This window comes from Danio rerio, chromosome 2 (assembly GCF_049306965.1).
Source record: "Danio rerio strain Tuebingen ecotype United States chromosome 2, GRCz12tu, whole genome shotgun sequence".
Taxonomy (NCBI): domain Eukaryota; kingdom Metazoa; phylum Chordata; class Actinopteri; order Cypriniformes; family Danionidae; genus Danio; species Danio rerio.
In genome coordinates, this window is record NC_133177.1 from 63240001 (window position 1) to 63260307 (window position 20307).

The following is a 20307-nucleotide window of genomic DNA, read 5'->3' on the forward strand; positions in this document are numbered from 1 at the left end:
TTATTCACCTGCGCTGTTATTCACCTGTGCTGTTATTCTGTTATTCACCTGTGCTGTTATTCACCTGTGCTGTTATTCACCTGTGCTGTTATTCTGTTATTCACCTGTGCTGTTATTCTGTTATTCACCTGTGCTGTTATTCACCTGTGCTGTTATTCTGTTATTCACCTGTGCTGTTATTCTGTTATTCACCTGCGCTGTTATTCACCTGTGCTGTTATTCTGTTATTCACCTGTGCTGTTATTCACCTGCGCTGTTATTCACCTGTGCTGTTATTCACCTGTGCTGTTATTCTGTTATTCACCTGTGCTGTTATTCACCTGTGATGTTATTCACCTGTGCTGTTATTCTGTTATTCACCTGTGCTGTTATTCTGTTATTCACCTGCGCTGTTATTTTGTTATTCACCTGTGCTGTTATTCACCTGTGCTGTTATTCTGTTATTCACCTGTGCTGTTATTCACCTGCGCTGTTATTTTGTTATTCACCTGTGCTGTTATTCACCTGCGCTGTTATTCACCTGCGCTGTTATTCTGTTATTCACCTGTGCTGTTATTCACCTGCGCTGTTATTATGTTATTCACCTGTGCTGTTATTCAACTGTGCTGTTATTCTGTTATTCACCTGTGCTGTTATTCACCTGCGCTGTTATTCACCTGTGCTGTTATTTCTTTATTCACCTGTGCTGTTATTCACCTGCGCTGTTATTCTGTTATTCACCTGTGCTGTTATTCACCTGCGCTGTTATTCACCTGCGCTGTTATTCTGTTATCCACCTGTGCTGTTATACACCTGTGCTGTTATTCTGTTATTCACCTGCGCTGTTATTCACCTGTGCTGTTATTCTGTTATTCACCTGTGCTGTTATTCACCTGCACTGTTATTCACCTGCGCTGTTATTCACCTGTGCTGTTATTCTGTTATTCACCTGTGCTGTTATTCACCTGTGCTGTTATTCACCTGTGCTGTTATTCTGTTATTCACCTGTGCTGTTATTCACCTGTGCTGTTATTCTGTTATTCACCTGTGCTGTTATTCACCTGCGCTGTTATTCATCTGTGCTGTTATTGTTATTCACCTGTGCTGTTATTCACCTGTGCTGTTATTCTGTTATTCACCTGCGCTGTTATTTACCTGTGCTGTTATTCTATTATTCACCTGCGCTGTTATTCACCTGTGCTGTTATTCTGTTATTCACCTGTGCTGTTATTCACCTGTGCTGTTATTCACCTGTGCTGTTATTCTGTTATTCACCTGTGCTGTTATTCTGTTATTCACCTGTGCTGTTATTCACCTGTGCTGTTATTCTGTTATTCACCTGTGCTGTTATTCTGTTATTCACCTGCGCTGTTATTCACCTGTGCTGTTATTCTGTTATTCACCTGTGCTGTTATTCACCTGCGCTGTTATTCACCTGTGCTGTTATTCACCTGTGCTGTTATTCTGTTATTCACCTGTGCTGTTATTCACCTGTGATGTTATTCACCTGTGCTGTTATTCTGTTATTCACCTGTGCTGTTATTCTGTTATTCACCTGCGCTGTTATTTTGTTATTCACCTGTGCTGTTATTCACCTGTGCTGTTATTCTGTTATTCACCTGTGCTGTTATTCACCTGCGCTGTTATTTTGTTATTCACCTGTGCTGTTATTCACCTGCGCTGTTATTCACCTGCGCTGTTATTCTGTTATTCACCTGTGCTGTTATTCACCTGCGCTGTTATTATGTTATTCACCTGTGCTGTTATTCAACTGTGCTGTTATTCTGTTATTCACCTGTGCTGTTATTCACCTGCGCTGTTATTCACCTGTGCTGTTATTTCTTTATTCACCTGTGCTGTTATTCACCTGCGCTGTTATTCTGTTATTCACCTGTGCTGTTATTCACCTGCGCTGTTATTTTGTTATTCACCTGTGCTGTTATTCACCTGTGCTGTTATTCTGTTATTCACCTGTGCTGTTATTCACCTGTGCTGTTATTCACCTGTGCTGTTATTCTGTTATTCACCTGTGCTGTTATTCACCTGTGCTGTTATTCACCTGTGCTGTTATTCACCTGTGCTGTTATTCTGTTATTCACCTGTGCTGTTATTCACCTGTGCTGTTATTCTGTTATTCACCTGTGCTGTTATTCACCTGTGCTGTTATTCACCTGTGCTGTTATTCACCTGTGCTGTTATTCACCTGTGCTGTTATTCTGTTATTCACCTGTGCTGTTATTCTGTTATTCACCTGTGCTGTTATTCACCTGCGCTGTTATTCACCTGTGCTGTTATTCACCTGTGCTGTTATTCTGTTATTCACCTGTGCTGTTATTCACCTGCGCTGTTATTCACCTGTGCTGTTATTCACCTGTGCTGTTATTCTGTTATTCACCTGTGCTGTTATTCACCTGTGCTGTTATTCACATGTGCTGTTATTCTGTTATTCACCTGTGCTGTTATTCTGTTATTCACCTGTGCTGTTATTCACCTGTGCTGTTATTCACCTGTGCTGTTATTCTGTTATTCATCTGTGCTGTTATTCACCTGTGCTGTTATTCTGTTATTCACCTGTGCTGTTATTCACCTGTGCTGTTATTCACCTGTGCTGTTATTCTGTTATTCATCTGTGCTGTTATTCACCTGTGCTGTTATTCTGTTATTCACCTGCGCTGTTATTCACCTGTGCTGTTATTCTGTTATTCACCTGTGCTGTTATTCTGTTATTCACCTGTGCTGTTATTCTGTCATTCACCTGTGCTGTTATTCTGTTATTCACCTGTGCTGTTATTCACCTGCGCTGTTATTCACCTGTGCTGTTATTCACCTGTGCTGTTATTCTGTTATTCACCTGTGCTGTTATTCACCTGTGCTGTTATTCACCTGTGCTGTTATTCTGTTATTCACCTGTGCTGTTATTCACCTGCGCTGTTATTCACCTGTGCTGTTATTCACCTGTGCTGTTATTCACCTGTGTTGTTATTCACCTGTGCTGTTATTCTGTTATTCACCTGTGCTGTTATTCACCTGTGCTGTTATTCACCTGTGCTGTTATTCACCTGTGCTGTTATTCTGTTATTCACCTGTGCTGTTATTCACCTGTGCTGTTATTCACCTGTGCTGCAGTGAGTGTCTCACCTGAAGGCAGGGTTGTCTCGGTTGTGTTCCGCTGCCATGATCTCCACCTCCGGGCCTCCATCCGCCACGAAGCGTGCCAGTCTCTCTGCCACCCGCCGTGTGCTGTCGTCCACTGAGGAGGAGACTTTAAGCATCTATCAGAACCGGCAGCAACGCAAACTAAACAACTCACAGGCACACACTGCAGCAGAGAGAGAGCGGGGGTGGGTGGGGGAGGGGAACAACACACACACACACACACACACACACACACACACACACACACACACACACACACACACACACACACACACACACACACACATGCAGATACATGCACACAAACTCACACACACATATTCACTCACTCACACACCCACACACACGCAGATAAACGCACACAAACTCAAACACATGCACACACACACTCATATGGAGCTAGATTAATCTCAATATTTATTCACGCAAAACACACACACACACATGTACACATGGGTTTGTGCATAGGGTTGGGCGATGTCCGCCAATTTGGCATGGTGTGATGTCTAATGTGATGCATTACAATGGATGATGGCATGGCCGTCATTGGCAGAGGGGAATTGATTATTTATGAATTATTTGAAGCCTACCTTTTACACTAGCTGACCCGCATGGTCTTTGTTTGACCCGTAACCAAATCATACATGAATAGAGATAAGTTACGCACAAATGACCACCCGTCAATCAGTTTTTCTACAGGACTCTGGCATGAATAGGCAGAGTGATCTGAGTCGCTACAATGGCGTCAACAAACCTGGTCGGTAAATAAGGTGCACAACCAACAGTGTCTGAGGCTTACACTAAAATGAGTACAAGTGTGAAAGTGAAGGACTGAAGCAGTGTACTGACGCTGTGACATGTTACCTGATAGATTCAAAAGGCCAAAGCGTCATTAGAGATTAGATTTATTCAACATCACCTTTAACAACTGTAGTGAGACGCCATTCAGCGCCACATCCTCAATAAACCGTCTGATGTGCACTGCTCTCTGGGGTTTGTGCTCAAAGCACCCGCCGACTGCCTGGAGCTCAGACGTGCGCATATGCTGCAGCATGACAGAGTGTGTGTGTGTGTGAGTGTGTGTTTGTATGTGTGGTCACGTGGATTTTTCGGGTATCGTGTGGATGGAGAGCTGTTCAGAAACGCTAGATGAAACGCCAGTGTAGATGTGGATTGTTCTCATTCAAAAATGAAATTTTAAAGCTAAGACGTATTGGTGTAAACGGGGCCTAAGTGTGTGTTTTTTCGTGAGCGGGTTGGTGCTGCGACTAGAGCAGGGCAGCAGCATTTCAGCCATCAGGGATGGACCATGGCATCGTCTATCGACCCAACCCTGTTTGTGCATCTATGCATGTGTACATGATGTGTTTTGTGAATTATTAATGAGATTAATCTAGCTTCATACACTCTACACACACTCAACAGACAGACACACACACTCGCTCTTCACTCATTCACACAGTGTTGGTTCAGGTGTGTGTGTGTGTCTCTCACCATCAGACTGTGCAGACTGTTCTCTCCTGAGCTCCGCCAGCCTCTTCCTGTAGTACAGATGCTCTTTACTGCCCTTGTCAAACAGGAACCTGCAAAGCAGAGAAACAGTTTATAACGGTACGCACACACACACACACCTCAACACTCATTTTTGTGCTGGTGATGAAGCCTCTGTATATGCGTCTCAAATCACATGCATATGCCCTACTCTACATCACTGTGTAGTATAATCAGTGCACTCACACTAAAATAGCAAGTGCACTATAAACACTCAAATGATGCATTAATGAACTGATAAACAGACGAGTGGAGTGTTGAACACTTCACACACTCACTGCCAGCAGCTCTGCTTGTGCAGAGGAGGAGGAGCTACTGATGAAGGGGAGGAGCTTCAGCTGAAGGGGAGGGGCTATCAGGCATCGAGTAATTCTCCTACATGAGGGATTACGGAGCTATATGACAGCTCTACTGAATTATGCAGTCAGGACTTTAAGTTCACTGATCTGACAAATGTTAGATGTTAACTGGAAAACACAAACGCCAGTGTTCCACGACTCTAAACTCATGCACTGTAGAGTTGAGTGTATGTTTTTAAGCTGTAATTTGGGACACAACGTCTGTAATTCTCCAGGTAATGTCTGAATCAGCTGGTTCTGTAGGAGTCAAGCTCAGAGTTGTGTGTCAGTCGGTGTTTGTGAGACTCACGAGAATGTGGGGTCGTCCCTGTAATCCTGCATGGCCTTCTTCTGTAGCTCCACACCGCCCTCAGCAATGAACGCCGCCATCTTCTGGATGATGAGCCGCTGATCTGCGTCCTCTGGGGGAGAGACTGTAACAGGCTATGAGAACACTGAACACACACACACACACACATGGTCAGATCATCCTGATGACACATTTACACCCACTATAAGCTTTAAATTGAGTTATAAATGCTGCTTCTAGAATGAGAATGAGAAAGCTCCACATCTATAATCCTCTTAGTCTACGCTGACATCATCTTCAGCAGCTCAAACACTCTAATGGCGAATGGACAGACGGCTGCTTCTCACTCAGGGCTGCTGGACATGCTAATGAGATGGAGACTAGTGGGCGGGGCTTTCCCCTATGATGACACGTACAGAGGGAGAATGTCAATCACAGTGTCTGATTATAATAAACACAGTTCAGTCATGTTGATCATCAGAGGCTGCTGGAGATACTCACACACTGCTGCTGTGTTTAAAGCTCTGACAGGACTCATTTCTGCACATTGACTGTTGTTTATGTCTGTGTGGTACCTTTGATCTCCAGGAAGTGTGTGTCGTCCTCGTCCTCGTCCTCATCGTCAGGTGAGCTGAACACACTGGGTCGGGCTGCAGGTAATGTGCTCTTCTTGGTCTGCGAGTAGTTCTTGAACTGGTTGATCATGCTGCTGACGCCCAGACCCGGACGCTTGCCAATCAGAATACTGCGCTTCTGTGCTCCGCCTGCTGACTGGCTCTGAGCACAGGGGGCGGGGCTGACGGGTCCTGCAGGAAACGATACGCATCTTACTGCAGGAAATTACTAAAACACTTTCATCTTGATTCTATCTGAACATCTAAAGAAAATAAATCAAGAAGAATTTAAGTAGTAGTCTAGTCTTGTTTAAAGAAATAATGCGCCAATAATTAAGCCGTTTGTAGAATTAATGTGCCAATCGGGGAAAGTGAAATAATCTAGTTTTTCCTTTCAGCATCAGATATTTCGAGAGGAGTCTGGCTGCAGACGTGGTGCAGTGCAATCTGGGCTGCATCTAATGCTTTTTAATGGGTTCACCTAACCCCGCCCCTAACCCCACCCCTCACAGTGATGTCACTCGCTTCATTTGAGTGCATTGTGTCTGACATTGCATCGCTGAGTGATGCAATCTCAGCTTGCATCATATAAAGGATGCATCCAGATACTATTGGATTATTCTGCTTCCCCCATTGGCAGATTATTTTGCTTGTTTTAATGAAAAACTCATTTAATTTATTCTCATTATTTCTGAAAACAACACAACATGTTTTGCATGTCTATAAAACGCTTCCTGATTTAAGAATTTGTAGATATTCAGACTGAACGCATGACAGAAAACACCAATCATGTTTTATATTCACTTTTTTTTCTTGCAAATTGGCTGATTTGATACCAAATTATTAATTTTTTACATTATTTATTTTATGGAAGCCAGAAAAAATGAGCAAAATGATTCATTTAAATGTATTAACGATACAATTTGAGGCATAGAGGCAACATATATTAGCGTCAATAATATGAATGTCAAAAAATAAAGTGAAAACAGGGGTTTACTGTGTAGTTATGCTAGATAAAGCACGCTTTCAGAAAACAGCTAAGCGATTCTCTGCCAGTAGATGGCGCTAAGAGATCAACAATAACCTCATCAGGGGAAACTGCAAACCCACTGGCCAGAAAGAAAAGCACATCAATAAAAATATCAGAATCGAAGTGAAAAACTCTGCATGTCTCTCACCTTCATCAGTGCTGCTCTTCTCTCTCTGCAACTTCAGAAACTGCTGCAGGAAACTGCCGTCATTCACAAACTTATTAGATGAAGAAGAAGAAGATGATGATGATGAAGGAGCATCTGGAGGAGGAGAGCTGACACAAAAGATTCACATTTACTCTTCAGCACAAGCTTTCATCCACAGTGACTAACACAGGAGAACAACAGCGAGAAGCTGAGAGAGCTAATAACCAGACGACAGTAGAGCGCTGATCACGACTGCATTCAACATGAGTCCAGCATCGAGATCACAACATACAAGATCTATCATCAGAGGCTGAGACTGTACCCGGCCGCCAGACTCAATCTGCAGACAGTTCATGATGTTTCTGAGCAGAGTTTCTTTAAAGATCTGCAGATATGTGCTGAATGATTTGGGCAGTACAGGAACTAAACACTTTAAAGATTAAAATAGCGCACACATATATATATATAATGCAAATCTAATTAGATCCACGTGTTTGGTAAACAAAGCAAGTCTCTCATATAATATCTCTACTGTAAACAGCAAACATGACTTCACTAACTGCGCTGTAGAGAAATGCAGTAATTAACATTGATGTAAATTAACCAGAGATAGCCAAAAGGCCATGCTCATCTGTTCTCATAAACATCTGCATATTAGTCAATAATCATATTGAAAGTGATATTAAAACTAGATATACTTTATACACCACAGATTCAGTGTAGGGCCGATGTCCTGGAGAGTGTAGCTCCAGCCCTAATCAAACACACCTGAACAGCTGATCAAGCTCTTACTAAAAACACTAGCATTCTCCTGCCGGTGTGTAGAAGTGAGTTGGAGCTAAACCAGGCAGGACACCGGCCCTCAGGACTGAGTTTGGACACCCCTGGCCTATATGCATCTCTGGTGCTAATTAGTTTGTCCAGGTGTGTTTGATCAGGGCTGGAGCTGAACTCTCTAGGAACAGGGATGGTGACTCCTGGTTTATCTGGATATTTTAGCCTGATTCAGTGTTTGTTCAGGTATGAAGACTGGGCTCTAGGTGAGTGTGTGTGTGTGTCACCTGCTGGTTTTGTTCTGGTTCTGGTTGAGGTTGTGTTTGTGGTTCTGCTGGTGTTTGTGGTTCTGCTGGGCCTGATCTCTGAGTCTGGCCTCGATCTCTCTCTTCTTCTGAGCGATCAGCTCCTCCTGCTTCATGATCACCTTCAGCTTCTGGTGGGTTTTCCATCCTCCACGAGCTGACACACACACACACACACACACACACACACACACACACACACACAAACAAACACAAAAGTTTCCCAAAATTAGTGAGAACATGCGACAGATTTGGGCAGCACAGTGGCACAGTGGGTAGCACGACTGCCTCACAGCAAGAAAGTTTGCATGTTCTCCCCGTGTTGGTGTGGGTTTCCTCCGGGTGCTCCGGTTTCCCCCACAGTCCAAACACATGAGCTATAGGGGAACTGATCAAATACACTGGCCATAGAGTATGAATGTGTATGGGTGTTTCCCAGTACTAGGTTGCGGCTGGAAGGCTGTCCTCTGTGTAAAGCTTATGCTGGAATAGTTAGCGGTTCATTCTACTGTGGCGACCGCTGATGAATAAAGGCACTGAGCTGAAGGGGAATGAATTTCTCCTTCCTTTATTTACTCATTGAACTGTAAATGTCCATCAGTGAGGTCACAGTACAGACGCTTTAGCTGAGAATGTGTGTGTGTGTGTGTGTGTCGCAGGTCAGAGCGAGAGCCGTGGGACTCACACAGGAGATCTGAAAAGTGCTTCATCTGAACCAACATTTCACCACACACCATCTCGCTCCTCCACAGTGAGACAGTGCTATGATCAGTACTGTGCATCTGTGTGTGTGTGTGTCTTACAGTTAAAGCAGCTCATGCCTGCTGTCTGTGTTTATAACATTAACAGAAGATGATGGCAGAGCTCTACTCCTGACTGAACACACAGCTCAGAGTCAGACCTGCAGCCTTGTGTCCTGTATATGAGGACGCTCAGAGCAGTGTTATGCAGGATCATACTCTCCAGTCGGTTTCTCTAACGGAAAACTTCTCTTAGGTGCATGAAGAAGCTGAAATCACAGTTGATTAGGGTATTATCTCTGCAGTGTTGTATTTATGATCTCTTTTAGCTCTATTTTGATCTCTCGCTCTCTGTTTTCATCATTACTCCTCCTTCAGCTCAGAAACCGCCGCCTTTCCTTCATATTCAGCCTCAAACATACACCATAACTCAATAAACCAGAAGAAGAGTTGCTCATCTTTGTGTTTAATGTGTGTAAAAATAAACACACACACAGATTATCCGGAGTGTGTGTGTGTGTGTGTGTGTGTTGAGGAGTTTAGCAGTTTAGCTGCGGCTAATCGCTCACAACAACTCAAACACCCTCACCATAAACAGCGTCTGAAAGCGACACGAAAACACACACACGGGCGCAGATCAGCGATGAAAGCGGTGTTTAATCGACATATCTAATGTTTAATCGGTGTTTTACCTGCATCGCTGGACTCCATCGCGCTAAGTGTTGTGAATCTGACGCTTCTTCTGCGGTTTGATGATCGTCAGATGGAAATACAGCAGCGCAGAGCTCACAGCACCTCCTGCTGGCTGACTGATGCCACTGCGCCTCGCAGACAGCCATAACCACAACAGTCTTTGGCCACATCAGACAACACCAGCTTTACATATTCCTCATTGTTTGACAGAAATATAAAGGTAGTTACACCTCTATACTACAGGTCTGCTGATTCCAGGGCAAAAGCTACTCAAATGCACAAAAATGGGCAAAATATTGAGAGGAGTCTGGATGCAGACCTGGTGCAGTGCAATCTGAGCTGCATCCAATGCCTTTTAATGGGCTCACCCTCTAACCCCGCCCCTAACCCTACCCCTCGCTGTGACGTCACTCGCTCCATTTGAGTGCATTGTGTCTGACATTGCATTGCGGCGTGATGCAAGCTCAGCTTGCATCATAAAGGCTGCATCCAGATACTATTGAAAATATTAGATTATTTGTTCATTTTCTTGTCAGCTTAGTCCCTTTATTAATCTGGGGTCACCACAGCGGAATGACCGCCAATTTATCCAGCACATGTTTTACTCAGCGGATGCCCAGTGTGTGGTGCAGTGTTCTCCAGCCTCCAGCGCCTACACTGCAGCTCTGCACAAGACGTTTGGCCAGAGGAGAAATGGTGGAGCCCAGCTGAGCCTGGTTTCTTTCCAGGTTTCTTAATTCTTCACTTTCACCAATTGGTGAAGCTTTTTGGTTCGGCTTGCTTGGTTCGGGACTTGTGGAGTTGTGCATTGCTGGATTTGCTCCTCAGTGTTTGGACTCTCAGCAGTGAAGATTAAACAACACTGTAGGGATAGTTTACAGTTTAACCCAAAGAATGACCAGTCTGGTAGATGAAGAAGAGCCGGAGTCAGAGATTTAAAAAAAAAATAAATCAAGTGTACTGAAGATAGTTTGCATTCGCAGAAGCCAGCTTCAACACTCTCAATGAGTTCCTAGGCCGCTCTGCTTACAGTTTCAACAATCGAACAATTATACTCTTTACACAAGTCCAGAAAGGGTGGGATCCAGGTAAACAGTTCTCATTGGTTACAACAGAAATAGACAATTCTAAATTCATGCGTCAAAGAAACATAGTATCTACTTCCAGATATGGATGGCCTTAATGTGTGCGTCAAAGAAAGCATTGTATCTGTCTCCAGATATGGATGGCAACCTGATGCCTAGAGGTGAGGTCGCCTTAAGTTATTAGGAGCTGATCTCCGACCTGTACAAAGCTAAACCAGCAAAACAATAGACACAAAAGACCATCTGTGTTAAAGACTCAAGGATGTTTCTTGTACGTTCAGCTGTGTTATCAGGCTAGTTCAAGACTGTTTCCATCAACAGTCTGCTGCAATATCTTGGCTACACACAGTCTGTCTCCACACAAAAAGGAATTACATTACTATTAATTATGCTCAAAAACAGATCAATCAAACAGCTATAAAATTATAGGCAATATATCAGGACAATAAAACAGCTGTCTTCTTCTCCTCTGTATTGGACCTCCAGTCATAAGAACAGATGGAGAGAGAGAGAGAGAGAGGTCTCCATGACCTATGACCTGGTTTGTGTGTCTCCTGAAAACAAAGTTAAAATAGACAGGCAAAACGAGAAACAAGGACACAGAACATTCTTGCAGTAAGCAGTTTTAACTTATTCGTTAGTTAAAATCAATTCACAGTTAAATACTGAGAAACAGGATGATGAAAAGGATAAACGGTGGTCCATGATGAGACGGATTGGAAAGCAGAAATCCGAATCCTTCAACACTGAGCTGAGCTGAACTGAAACTCTGAACACTGGACCGACACAGCTTCAAATCACTATGATCTTCTATGTGAAGCTGCTTTGACACAGTCTACATAGTAAAAGCGTATCGAAATTAAGGTGAAGTAAATTGAATATAAAGTTTATGTTTCACAGCCGCCCAAATTTTGTCAACCCGCCAATGATATATATTACCCTCACAATCAAATCCAGAACCGCCCAATCTGGCAACATGGATTCTGATGCTGGATTCTGATTGGCTAATGGTCATGCTCAGGTGTTTGGTTATTGTCAGATAAAGGCACAGCTAAAGTAGTTCCGGCAGGTTTAAAGCAGCTCCATATCACTCCGCTGAATGATTAGAGTCATTACACAGCTACAACAGTCAGAACACAGTCAGCTCAACAGCGGATTACTTTCTATTAAAGTAAGAGATTAATAAGTACCGAAAAAGTCCACATAGGGAGGCTGATCACCAGAATGGGGAAGTCCCAGAGTAAAATGAGAAAATATGATACACAAATATGGAAAATCTGTCTTTGCGCTGTTTTCTTCTGTTCTTATATTATTTGTTTGTATTTCATTTCTTCTTGTCTCTTTTATTCATGTTTAAATCGCCATTTACGGATGAAATGTGCTGTGGAAATACACTTGCCTAGCCGTCTGATAATCTGTTGAGCAGTCAGGCATCTGCTCTTTAACCAGCAGACACTTTCAACACAGAGCATCTTCATAATTAATAATTGTAGGCTAACCATCTGACCACGATGATGCTGCAAACCATCATACATCTGATTTATAATAAGAGATAATGAGTGTGTGTGTGTGTGTGTGTGTGTGTGTGTGTGTGTGTATCTGTCTGTTAGTGCGGGTTTCTGCGAACAGTGCATTTTGAACTAGGTTATTTCATTAATTAAACAGTCACATGATCATCAGCTGTACATCAGGAGTACACACACACACACACACACATACATAGTTTATTGTGTATACAGGTTTCAGTATAAATATAAACATCTCAGTTGTTGTTATAATTATAATAATACCATGTAAACATCTCAGACATGTGACAGAACAGCAGCAGGGCTCCATTTCAGGAACTGCATCTCAATCAGCCACTGCTGAGTGTGCACTACACTACGAGCACTAGAACAGTGTGTTGTATATAGTGTGAGTGTAGTGTTCATCATGATCACATGACCTCCTCCCCGCATCGCTTCACTCAGGTCCATCAGTTCTCTGGCGGTGCATTATGGGATAGCGGAGTGTCCATCAGAAGTACACTACACAACTCCTCACACACTGATTTACAATACTGTGAGCTCAGACACACTGCTGCCGCACACACTGCTTTAACACACTCGACAGTGCGCAAGTGTGTGACTATAGGTGCAGCCTCCTCCTCCTCAGACCCGCAGCTGGAGAACGGAGTTACTGCAGATGATGGAGAACAAGGGTCAGATGGAGAAGTGGAAGTCCTCATCACGAGCAGCCGACACACACACATACACACACAGCATGAGGAGAAAACACACACTCTGCTCTCGGGAGTCTGCAACACACTCCCTTCCATTGGGTTTACGTTTCCTGGTACCTGAGGAGGGAAGGAAGGAAGAGTGAGTCAGTCAGTCAGTCAATCAGTCAGTCAATCAATCAATCAATCAATGAATCAATGAATCAATGAATCAATCAATGAATGAATGAATGAATGAATCAATCAATCAATCAATCAATCAATCAATCAATCAATCAATCAATGAATCAATGAATCAATCAATGAATGAATCAATGAATCAATCAATCAATCAATCAATCAATCAATCAATCAATCAATCAATCATCTGTCAGTGGTAATGATCAGTAGTGTCAGCATTAATATACTGAATGATTATGATGATCTAATAATCTGCTTACACACACTCCACTGCTGTGCATAATCCTGTGTGTATGTTGTGTGTGCGTGTGTGTGTGCGTGAGTGTTACTTGTAATCAATTATCTAAGAACAGAAGAGAACAGAACACCGATGGTGAAGTGTGTGTGCTGCAGATAAGAGTGTGTATGTAGATGATGCAGATTGTTCTAGTGCACCTGTGTGTGTGTGTGTGTGTGTGTGTGTGTGTGTGTGTGTGTGTGTGTGTGTGTGTGTGTGTTTGCACTCATAACAGTGTGTTCGGCACTGGCCAATCAGGGCTCGGCGTTCTCAATCATCAGATAAACAGCAGTAATGCAGCATGAGATCTGGACCCGACCGGCTCCTCCAGTTCAGCTCTTCTTGTTTTCCAGAATGTTTCTGCTCAGACGGAGCATGTGCTGAATTGAGACACGGCTTTTATTTGGACTGGGTAGTGACATTACGCAGTCCGTAAGCTGCTGGCTATAGCGAGTACCTCGACACATTACAGTCAGGAGGAATTTACTTCCTAATTTAGAGGGAGGTTCCCCTGAACCTGAGGAGCAGTGATAGTCTTCACACTTTTAAATCTTGTCTCAAGACCCATATTTTTAAGTACGCTTTCTTATGACTATCCTTTACCATGTTATTTCACAATGTGTTTGCACCTGCAACTCCTTACATGCGTTTAAAATGTAGTTTGACAATGTTTTTTAATAATTATTTTTCGGGGTTTTCACCTTTATTGGTTAGGAAAGTGTAGAGAATTGACAGGAAAGCATGGAGAGCAGAGAGAGGGGAAGGATCAGCACCGCGAGGGGGAATCGAACTCGGGTCGCTGTGTGCACCAGAGTGCATGTGTCGATGCATTTACCACTACACCACTGGCACTGACGGAAGTGTTTTATTAATTTTTAATTAAATTTATTCTGATATGGCTGTTGATGTTTAGTGTAAGGCGGCCTTGTGTGTCTAGAAAGACACCATTTACAAATAAAATGGATTATTATTATTTTATTATTATTATTATTTATTATTTTTATTATTATTATTATTTTTATTATTATCATCATCATCATCATCATCATTATTATTTTTTATTATTATTATTGTTTTTATTATTATTATCATCATCATCATTATTATTATTATTATTATTATTGTTGTTGTTGTTGTTGTTATTATTATTATTATTATTATTTTTTTTTTTCCTGCTGTGGTCAATATTATTAGCCCCAAAAAAATATTATTACCCTAGTGAAGCCTTTACATGTCACTGTAAGCTGTATAGAAGTGTCTTGAAGAATATCTAGTCTAATATTATTTACTGTCATCATGGAGAAGAGAAAATAAATCAGTTATTAGAGATGAGTTATTATTAATTAACTCTAATAATTAAGCTATTATGTGCAGAATATTTCCTAAATGTTGTACAATTGATATATTAGGAAAATAATAAGACATTCACAAAAGGGTGAAGATAATTGTATGTAGTGCTAATCTTCTTAATAAAACATCTAGTCCATCAATCAATCAATCAATCAATCAATCAATCAATCAATCAATCAATCAATCAATCAATCAATCAATCAATCAATCAATCAATCAATCAATCAATCAATCAATCAATCAATCAATCAATCCTAATTAACCCTAACCCATCAGTTAGTCAGTTAATCAATAGACTGTAAACTCTAGAGGACAGCAGATGACAGTGGAGTGGGTGTGGTGTAAGCACATCGGTCGGCCAATCAGATTACAGGACTGAACTCACTCATTCTGCAGGGATCCCAGAATGCTCAGCTGCTCCTCCAGCGCCACGATACGCAGACCGATATAACCAGACGACAACAGCAGAAGAAGAGCACTGCGCGCACACACACACACACACACACACACACACACACACACACACACACACACACACACACACACACACACCGAATGGTCATTGTCACAGTAACACTCATCATGCTAGCAGCATGTGCAGTGCTGCACACGTGTGATTGATTACATTGATGTTGTGTATGGGTTGTTTATTTAAATCTGACCAATCAGATGAGGCTGTACTGTCTTTATCCCCGCCCCCAAATAACTATCGTTCTGCTATTGGCTACAGCAAATTAAAGCTGAACACAGAGCCGAAAATAAACACTAATGGGCGGAGTCTAGATGCCAACAGCCAATCAGAGTGAGAGTATATGCGCAGGCTTTCACTTATTCAGTGTGTGTGTGTGTGTGTGTGTGTATCTATGTGACCATCAGCCTCCATCTCTCTGAACATCAGAATACTGCGTTCACTTTCCTGACGGTCCACATACCAGCCAGCTCACACACACACACACACACACACACACACACACACACACACACACACACACACACACACATACTTGTTTTTGTGCATTGTGGGGGTCACCTGTCACGGTGGTTACGTAATGGGGACCGCCCTTTCTGATGATGTTAGAGACATAAAAAAAATAGTTTGCCACACAAAAACACAAACTATTTCATAAAATCACTTCAGATTTTACATATTCCGCAAATTTTTTTTTAGACCTGACACAGTGGTCACTTGTGGGGACATTTCAGGTTTTGTGTAGAAGTGGGGTCCGCCACATACACAACCGATTTTTAGACAAAGTGGGGACCAATTCTACACACACTTTACTGGTTTTGAGACAAAGTAAGGACCAGTTCCAGATACACATTACCGGTATTGAGTCAAAGTAGGGACCAGGTCTACACACACATTACTGGTATTGAGTCAAAGTAGGGACCAGATCTACACACACATTACCGGTATTGAGTCAAAGTAAGGACCAGGTCTACACACACATTACCGGTATTGAGTCAAAGTAAGGACCAGGTCTACACACACATTACTGGTTTTGAGTCAAAGTAAGGACCAGATCTACACACACATTACCGGTATTGAGTCAAAGTAAGGACCAGGTCTACACACACATTACCGGTATTGAGTCAAAGTAAGGACCAGGTCTACACACACATTACTGGTATTGAGTCAAAGTAGGGACCAGATCTACACACACATTACCGGTATTGAGTCAAAGTAAGGACCAGGTCTACACACACATTACCGGTATTGAGTCAAAGTAAGGACCAGGTCTACACACACATTACTGGTATTGAGTCAAAGTAGGGACCAGATCTACACACACATTACCGGTATTGAGTCAAAGTAAGGACCAGGTCTACACACACATTACCGGTATTGAGTCAAAGTAAGGACCAGGTCTACACACACATTACTGGTTTTGAGTCAAAGTAAGGACCAGATCTACACACACATTACCGGTATTGAGTCAAAGTAAGGACCAGGTCTCACACACATTACTGGTTTTGAGTCAAAGTAAGGACCAGATCTACACACACATTACCGGTTTTTAGTCAAAGTAAGGACCAGTTCTACACACACATTACCGGTTTTTAGGCAAGGTGGGGATCAGATCAGCACCCTTACTAATATTAAATTTTAAACCTCAATCAAGTAATTTGACAGTAAACTGCTTTAGAATTTTCATTTGAAGAGCAGGTCAGTTTATAAAAAATGTAATTTGAATACAGAAGGAACCTCAAGATCCAAACAGGAAATGGTCCAGAATAGATTTAATAAATGTTATATTTATTATAAAGAATTTCCACAAAACCTTTAAACACAAAAAAAAACAGTAAACACAAAATCCATGAAACTCTCTTGCATGTCTAAAAGCAGTTCTCATTAGGTATAACAAGCTTCCACATAACTCTTCCATGTCTGCGTACACATTTAGTTAAGTGCAATAGCAAACAATATTAAACGGTTAGTTCACCCCAAAATGAAGATTCTGTTATTAATTCCTCTCCATCATATTGTTTCAATCCCTTGCTGTCTATGGAGGATGAGGAGTTCTTGCACTTTATCTAAGTTATCTTCCTTTGAGTCTGAAGATGAATGAAGGTCTCAGAATGTTAGAGTGAGATGAGGGCAAGTAATTAATAATATAATGTACATTTTTGGGTAAACTCTTAAAACCCACCAGTATGTTCTATTTCAGTTTCTGTCGTATTTTAACTGTTTGAAAAAAAAAAACATTAAAAATATTTTAAAATATATTAATAAAGAACTGAACCCCACAAATGCAAAGAGACCTTCATCATATAACCAAGCCACCAAAACTCCAAATAGACATCATTTGTTAAGCATTAACTCTACATTAATAGTAAGCAGTTTATAAACACAGCTAGATGCTCTTTTGTTGACTTATAAGCATGTGTTATGTGCTAAATTTTTGTGTCTTCATACTTTGTTTATAATTCATTTTTCATAACTAAATGAAGTATTGCATTATTTACAAACTGTCTAAGAATAATTGTTGTTTTTTTAAGATCATTAAGAATGAGTAAATAAATGATTAAAAAACTATATAAATGAACATTTATACATTTACTATTCAGGCATATAATCAGGGCTAAAAAAATAAAAAGAAAATCCAATCGGTTCACTCTAAGGAGAATTTATATTTTTTCGGTTCTGTTCTTGCGTTGCTTAATAGACAAAATATTCTGAAAACAGTTTTCTAGAAAAAAAAAAAAAAACTATTTAATTACAAAGTATTGCAGGGCTCTAGAGTGCTCTGTTTTTTAATGGTGCAACTAAAAAATCTATACGAGGGGTAAGATTAAATGTATTTTCAATAAGTATCATTAAAGACATATTTATAATTTGAACTTGCTTTTGGTTATTGATTGACACGCTGTATAAAGGTGCTACACACAGCCCCACTCCTTGGTATCGAGCGCAGGCCCGGCGCTACATTTAGATGTTGTATAATATGAAATAGCAATTAAATTATGAAAATTGTTATGAAATAGTTTTTCAGTTATGTAGCCTAATAAAAATGTTTAGTACACTGCACAGTGCAATTATTATTTAAATTTATTATATCCATTATTATTAATATTAGTAAAATTGACGAAACACAGAACTCTTTTAAACGTTTGCTTTCATTTTGACATGCTAAAGCGCACTTTTACAGTTTTGTAAAGAAACATCCCATTATGCAGCAGCAGTCAAGCTAGGACACTTAAAAATGCCTTTTGCGTTTAAAGATGAACGGCCTGCGAAGTCAAGTTTACATGGTTATAAATTAAATAGATATAGCCTAGTGTGTAAGTGAATTTGCTGCAGATCCACCTCTCACATGTGCTGCAGGTAGGGTAAATGATAATCTTTTTAAAAAATTTACTTTAGGCTATACTGCTATTTGCTCATGCAAAATTAAACACCAGAAAATATATCGTAGGCCTATATTAAGAGCTAAATTACAGTTAGCATCATAATTAGTTCAATTATGTGCTGTAGGCTATTGATTGACCAACACCCCCTGTATACAGTTTACCCACTGCAGGTCTACAGTTCTGATGTGTATTTTGAATTACTTGTTTTAAATGACAGTAAGACATGCTATATTAAGTTTTTATTGTAAAATATACATTATAATCCAGTACAAAGTAAAATAATATTTATAAATGGCCTATTGGCAGCGTATAGCCGTTAAGCTTATAGTCTAAGCATGTCATTTTATTATTATTAAAACAAATTACAAACTAGCCACCTTATGATTTTATTTAGTTTCTGTACATTTTTATCAAACGAAAAATGCAATGAGTTATACTTTGGTTTTAATTTTATTAGAAATTTAATAGCCGTTTAGGCAACACTACTTCTACATGTCATTGGCTCTGATTGCGTTTTTTACAGATAACCTATTTACAAAGATTTTTATTAAACAAGTGCACTACCACAAGATATTTTTGTAGGTGTAAAAATCTAAAAAGTATCATTAATTATATTCTTGCCTTATTCATCTTTAATATAAATATTAAATTTAACACATTCATTGATTAAACTAGGGATGCTAACGATCACTCGATTGATTTATTGTCGGTAATCCTTTAAAATCGATAGACCTTATCGATGACCGATTAAGCATGGGCATTTAATAAGTTATGCTTTGCTCTTTGAGATGCGTCCACGATTTCACACATTACATAATCAAGTGTGCGCAGTTTAGGCTACGTTACCCTATGGAGTCGTGCACTCTCTTGACTTTGCATATTGGTTATGCACATACTGGGCATACCTATTATGCTCAGATCTCGTTTATCCGCTGGTGCTGCCATTAATCCGCTGGTCAAGTAATCAAAAAGTAGGCTACATGACGTTTAATTATGGGCAGGTTATTAAGACCAAACATTGGTTGTGCAAACTGTATTACATTCTCTAAAATTTTAAAGTGTTTTAAGCTACATTATCTTTTTATAGACTGGCATAGGCCTAAATACGCATCACGGCCAGACATTTATAGTTTATATAAAAACGAGCGTCACCGTCGCATTTGTTCACATGCTTTAAATTAATGCTTTTTGTCTCCCAAATTCATATAATAAAAAGAACGATAAAATAACATTATTAACCGTTTAACTGTAAACGTTTCTGTTCAGAACGATTAAAGTTAATCTTTTTTTTCGGTTTTCGTTTCTGTTCCTGAAAAATGTCATTTGATTCTGTTTTTCGTTTCCGTTCCTTGAACCGGTTTGGAGCCCTGCATATAATACGTTTTTCTGCATGTTAAATATTGCTTTATTAACTCAACTTCATGTAGTTTTGAGATCTAATCTAAAGTGAGGAATATTGATGCTTTATAAATCCCTTATAAATGACAATTAAAGGCTCAGAATCATTCATTTATTTTCATTTTGGTTTTCTCTCTTTATTAATCCGGGGTCGCAACAGCGGATTGAACCACCAACTTATCCAGCACGTTTTTATGCAGCGGATGCCCTTCCAGCTGCAACCCATCCCTGGGACACATCCATACACATACACATTCATTTACTACGGACTATTTTAGGCCACCCAATTCACCTGTACCGCATGTCGGA

At 40.6% G+C, this 20307-nt stretch overlaps 2 protein-coding genes across 8 annotated transcripts in view; both read right to left on the minus strand.

The window, feature by feature from the left end:
- The window catches only part of sugp1 (SURP and G patch domain containing 1), a 17319-nt gene extending 7628 nt beyond the window's left edge, over positions 1 to 9691 (minus strand). Inside the window, exons 1-7 of one of the 6 annotated variants that reach the window (XM_021468406.2) lie at positions 9638 to 9691; positions 8188 to 8362; positions 7127 to 7254; positions 5910 to 6140; positions 5335 to 5458; positions 4630 to 4718; positions 3118 to 3229 (exon numbers count right to left, since the gene is read on the minus strand). In XM_021468406.2, the coding sequence (XP_021324081.1) occupies positions 3118 to 3229; positions 4630 to 4718; positions 5335 to 5458; positions 5910 to 6140; positions 7127 to 7254; positions 8188 to 8362; positions 9638 to 9656 (878 nt within the window). In that variant the 5' untranslated portion in view covers positions 9657 to 9691. Of the gene's footprint in view, positions 1 to 3117; positions 3252 to 4629; positions 4719 to 5334; positions 5480 to 5909; positions 6141 to 7126; positions 7255 to 8187; positions 8363 to 9637 lie in introns of all 6 variants that reach the window. The other 5 variants (XM_003197980.6, XM_073932460.1, XM_073932472.1 and 2 more) reach the window with 5 other exon arrangements.
- Positions 9692 to 11330: 1639 nt separating this feature from the next.
- The window catches only part of LOC101884729 (uncharacterized), a 29495-nt gene continuing 20518 nt past the window's right edge, over positions 11331 to 20307 (minus strand). The window contains exons 12-13 of one of the 2 annotated variants that reach the window (XM_073932478.1): positions 15134 to 15226; positions 11331 to 13061 (exon numbers count right to left, since the gene is read on the minus strand). In XM_073932478.1, coding sequence (XP_073788579.1) covers positions 13046 to 13061; positions 15134 to 15226 — 109 coding nt within the window. In that variant the 3' untranslated portion in view covers positions 11331 to 13045. The remainder of the gene's footprint in view (positions 13062 to 15133; positions 15227 to 20307) is intronic. The other variant, XM_073932484.1, reaches the window with a different exon arrangement.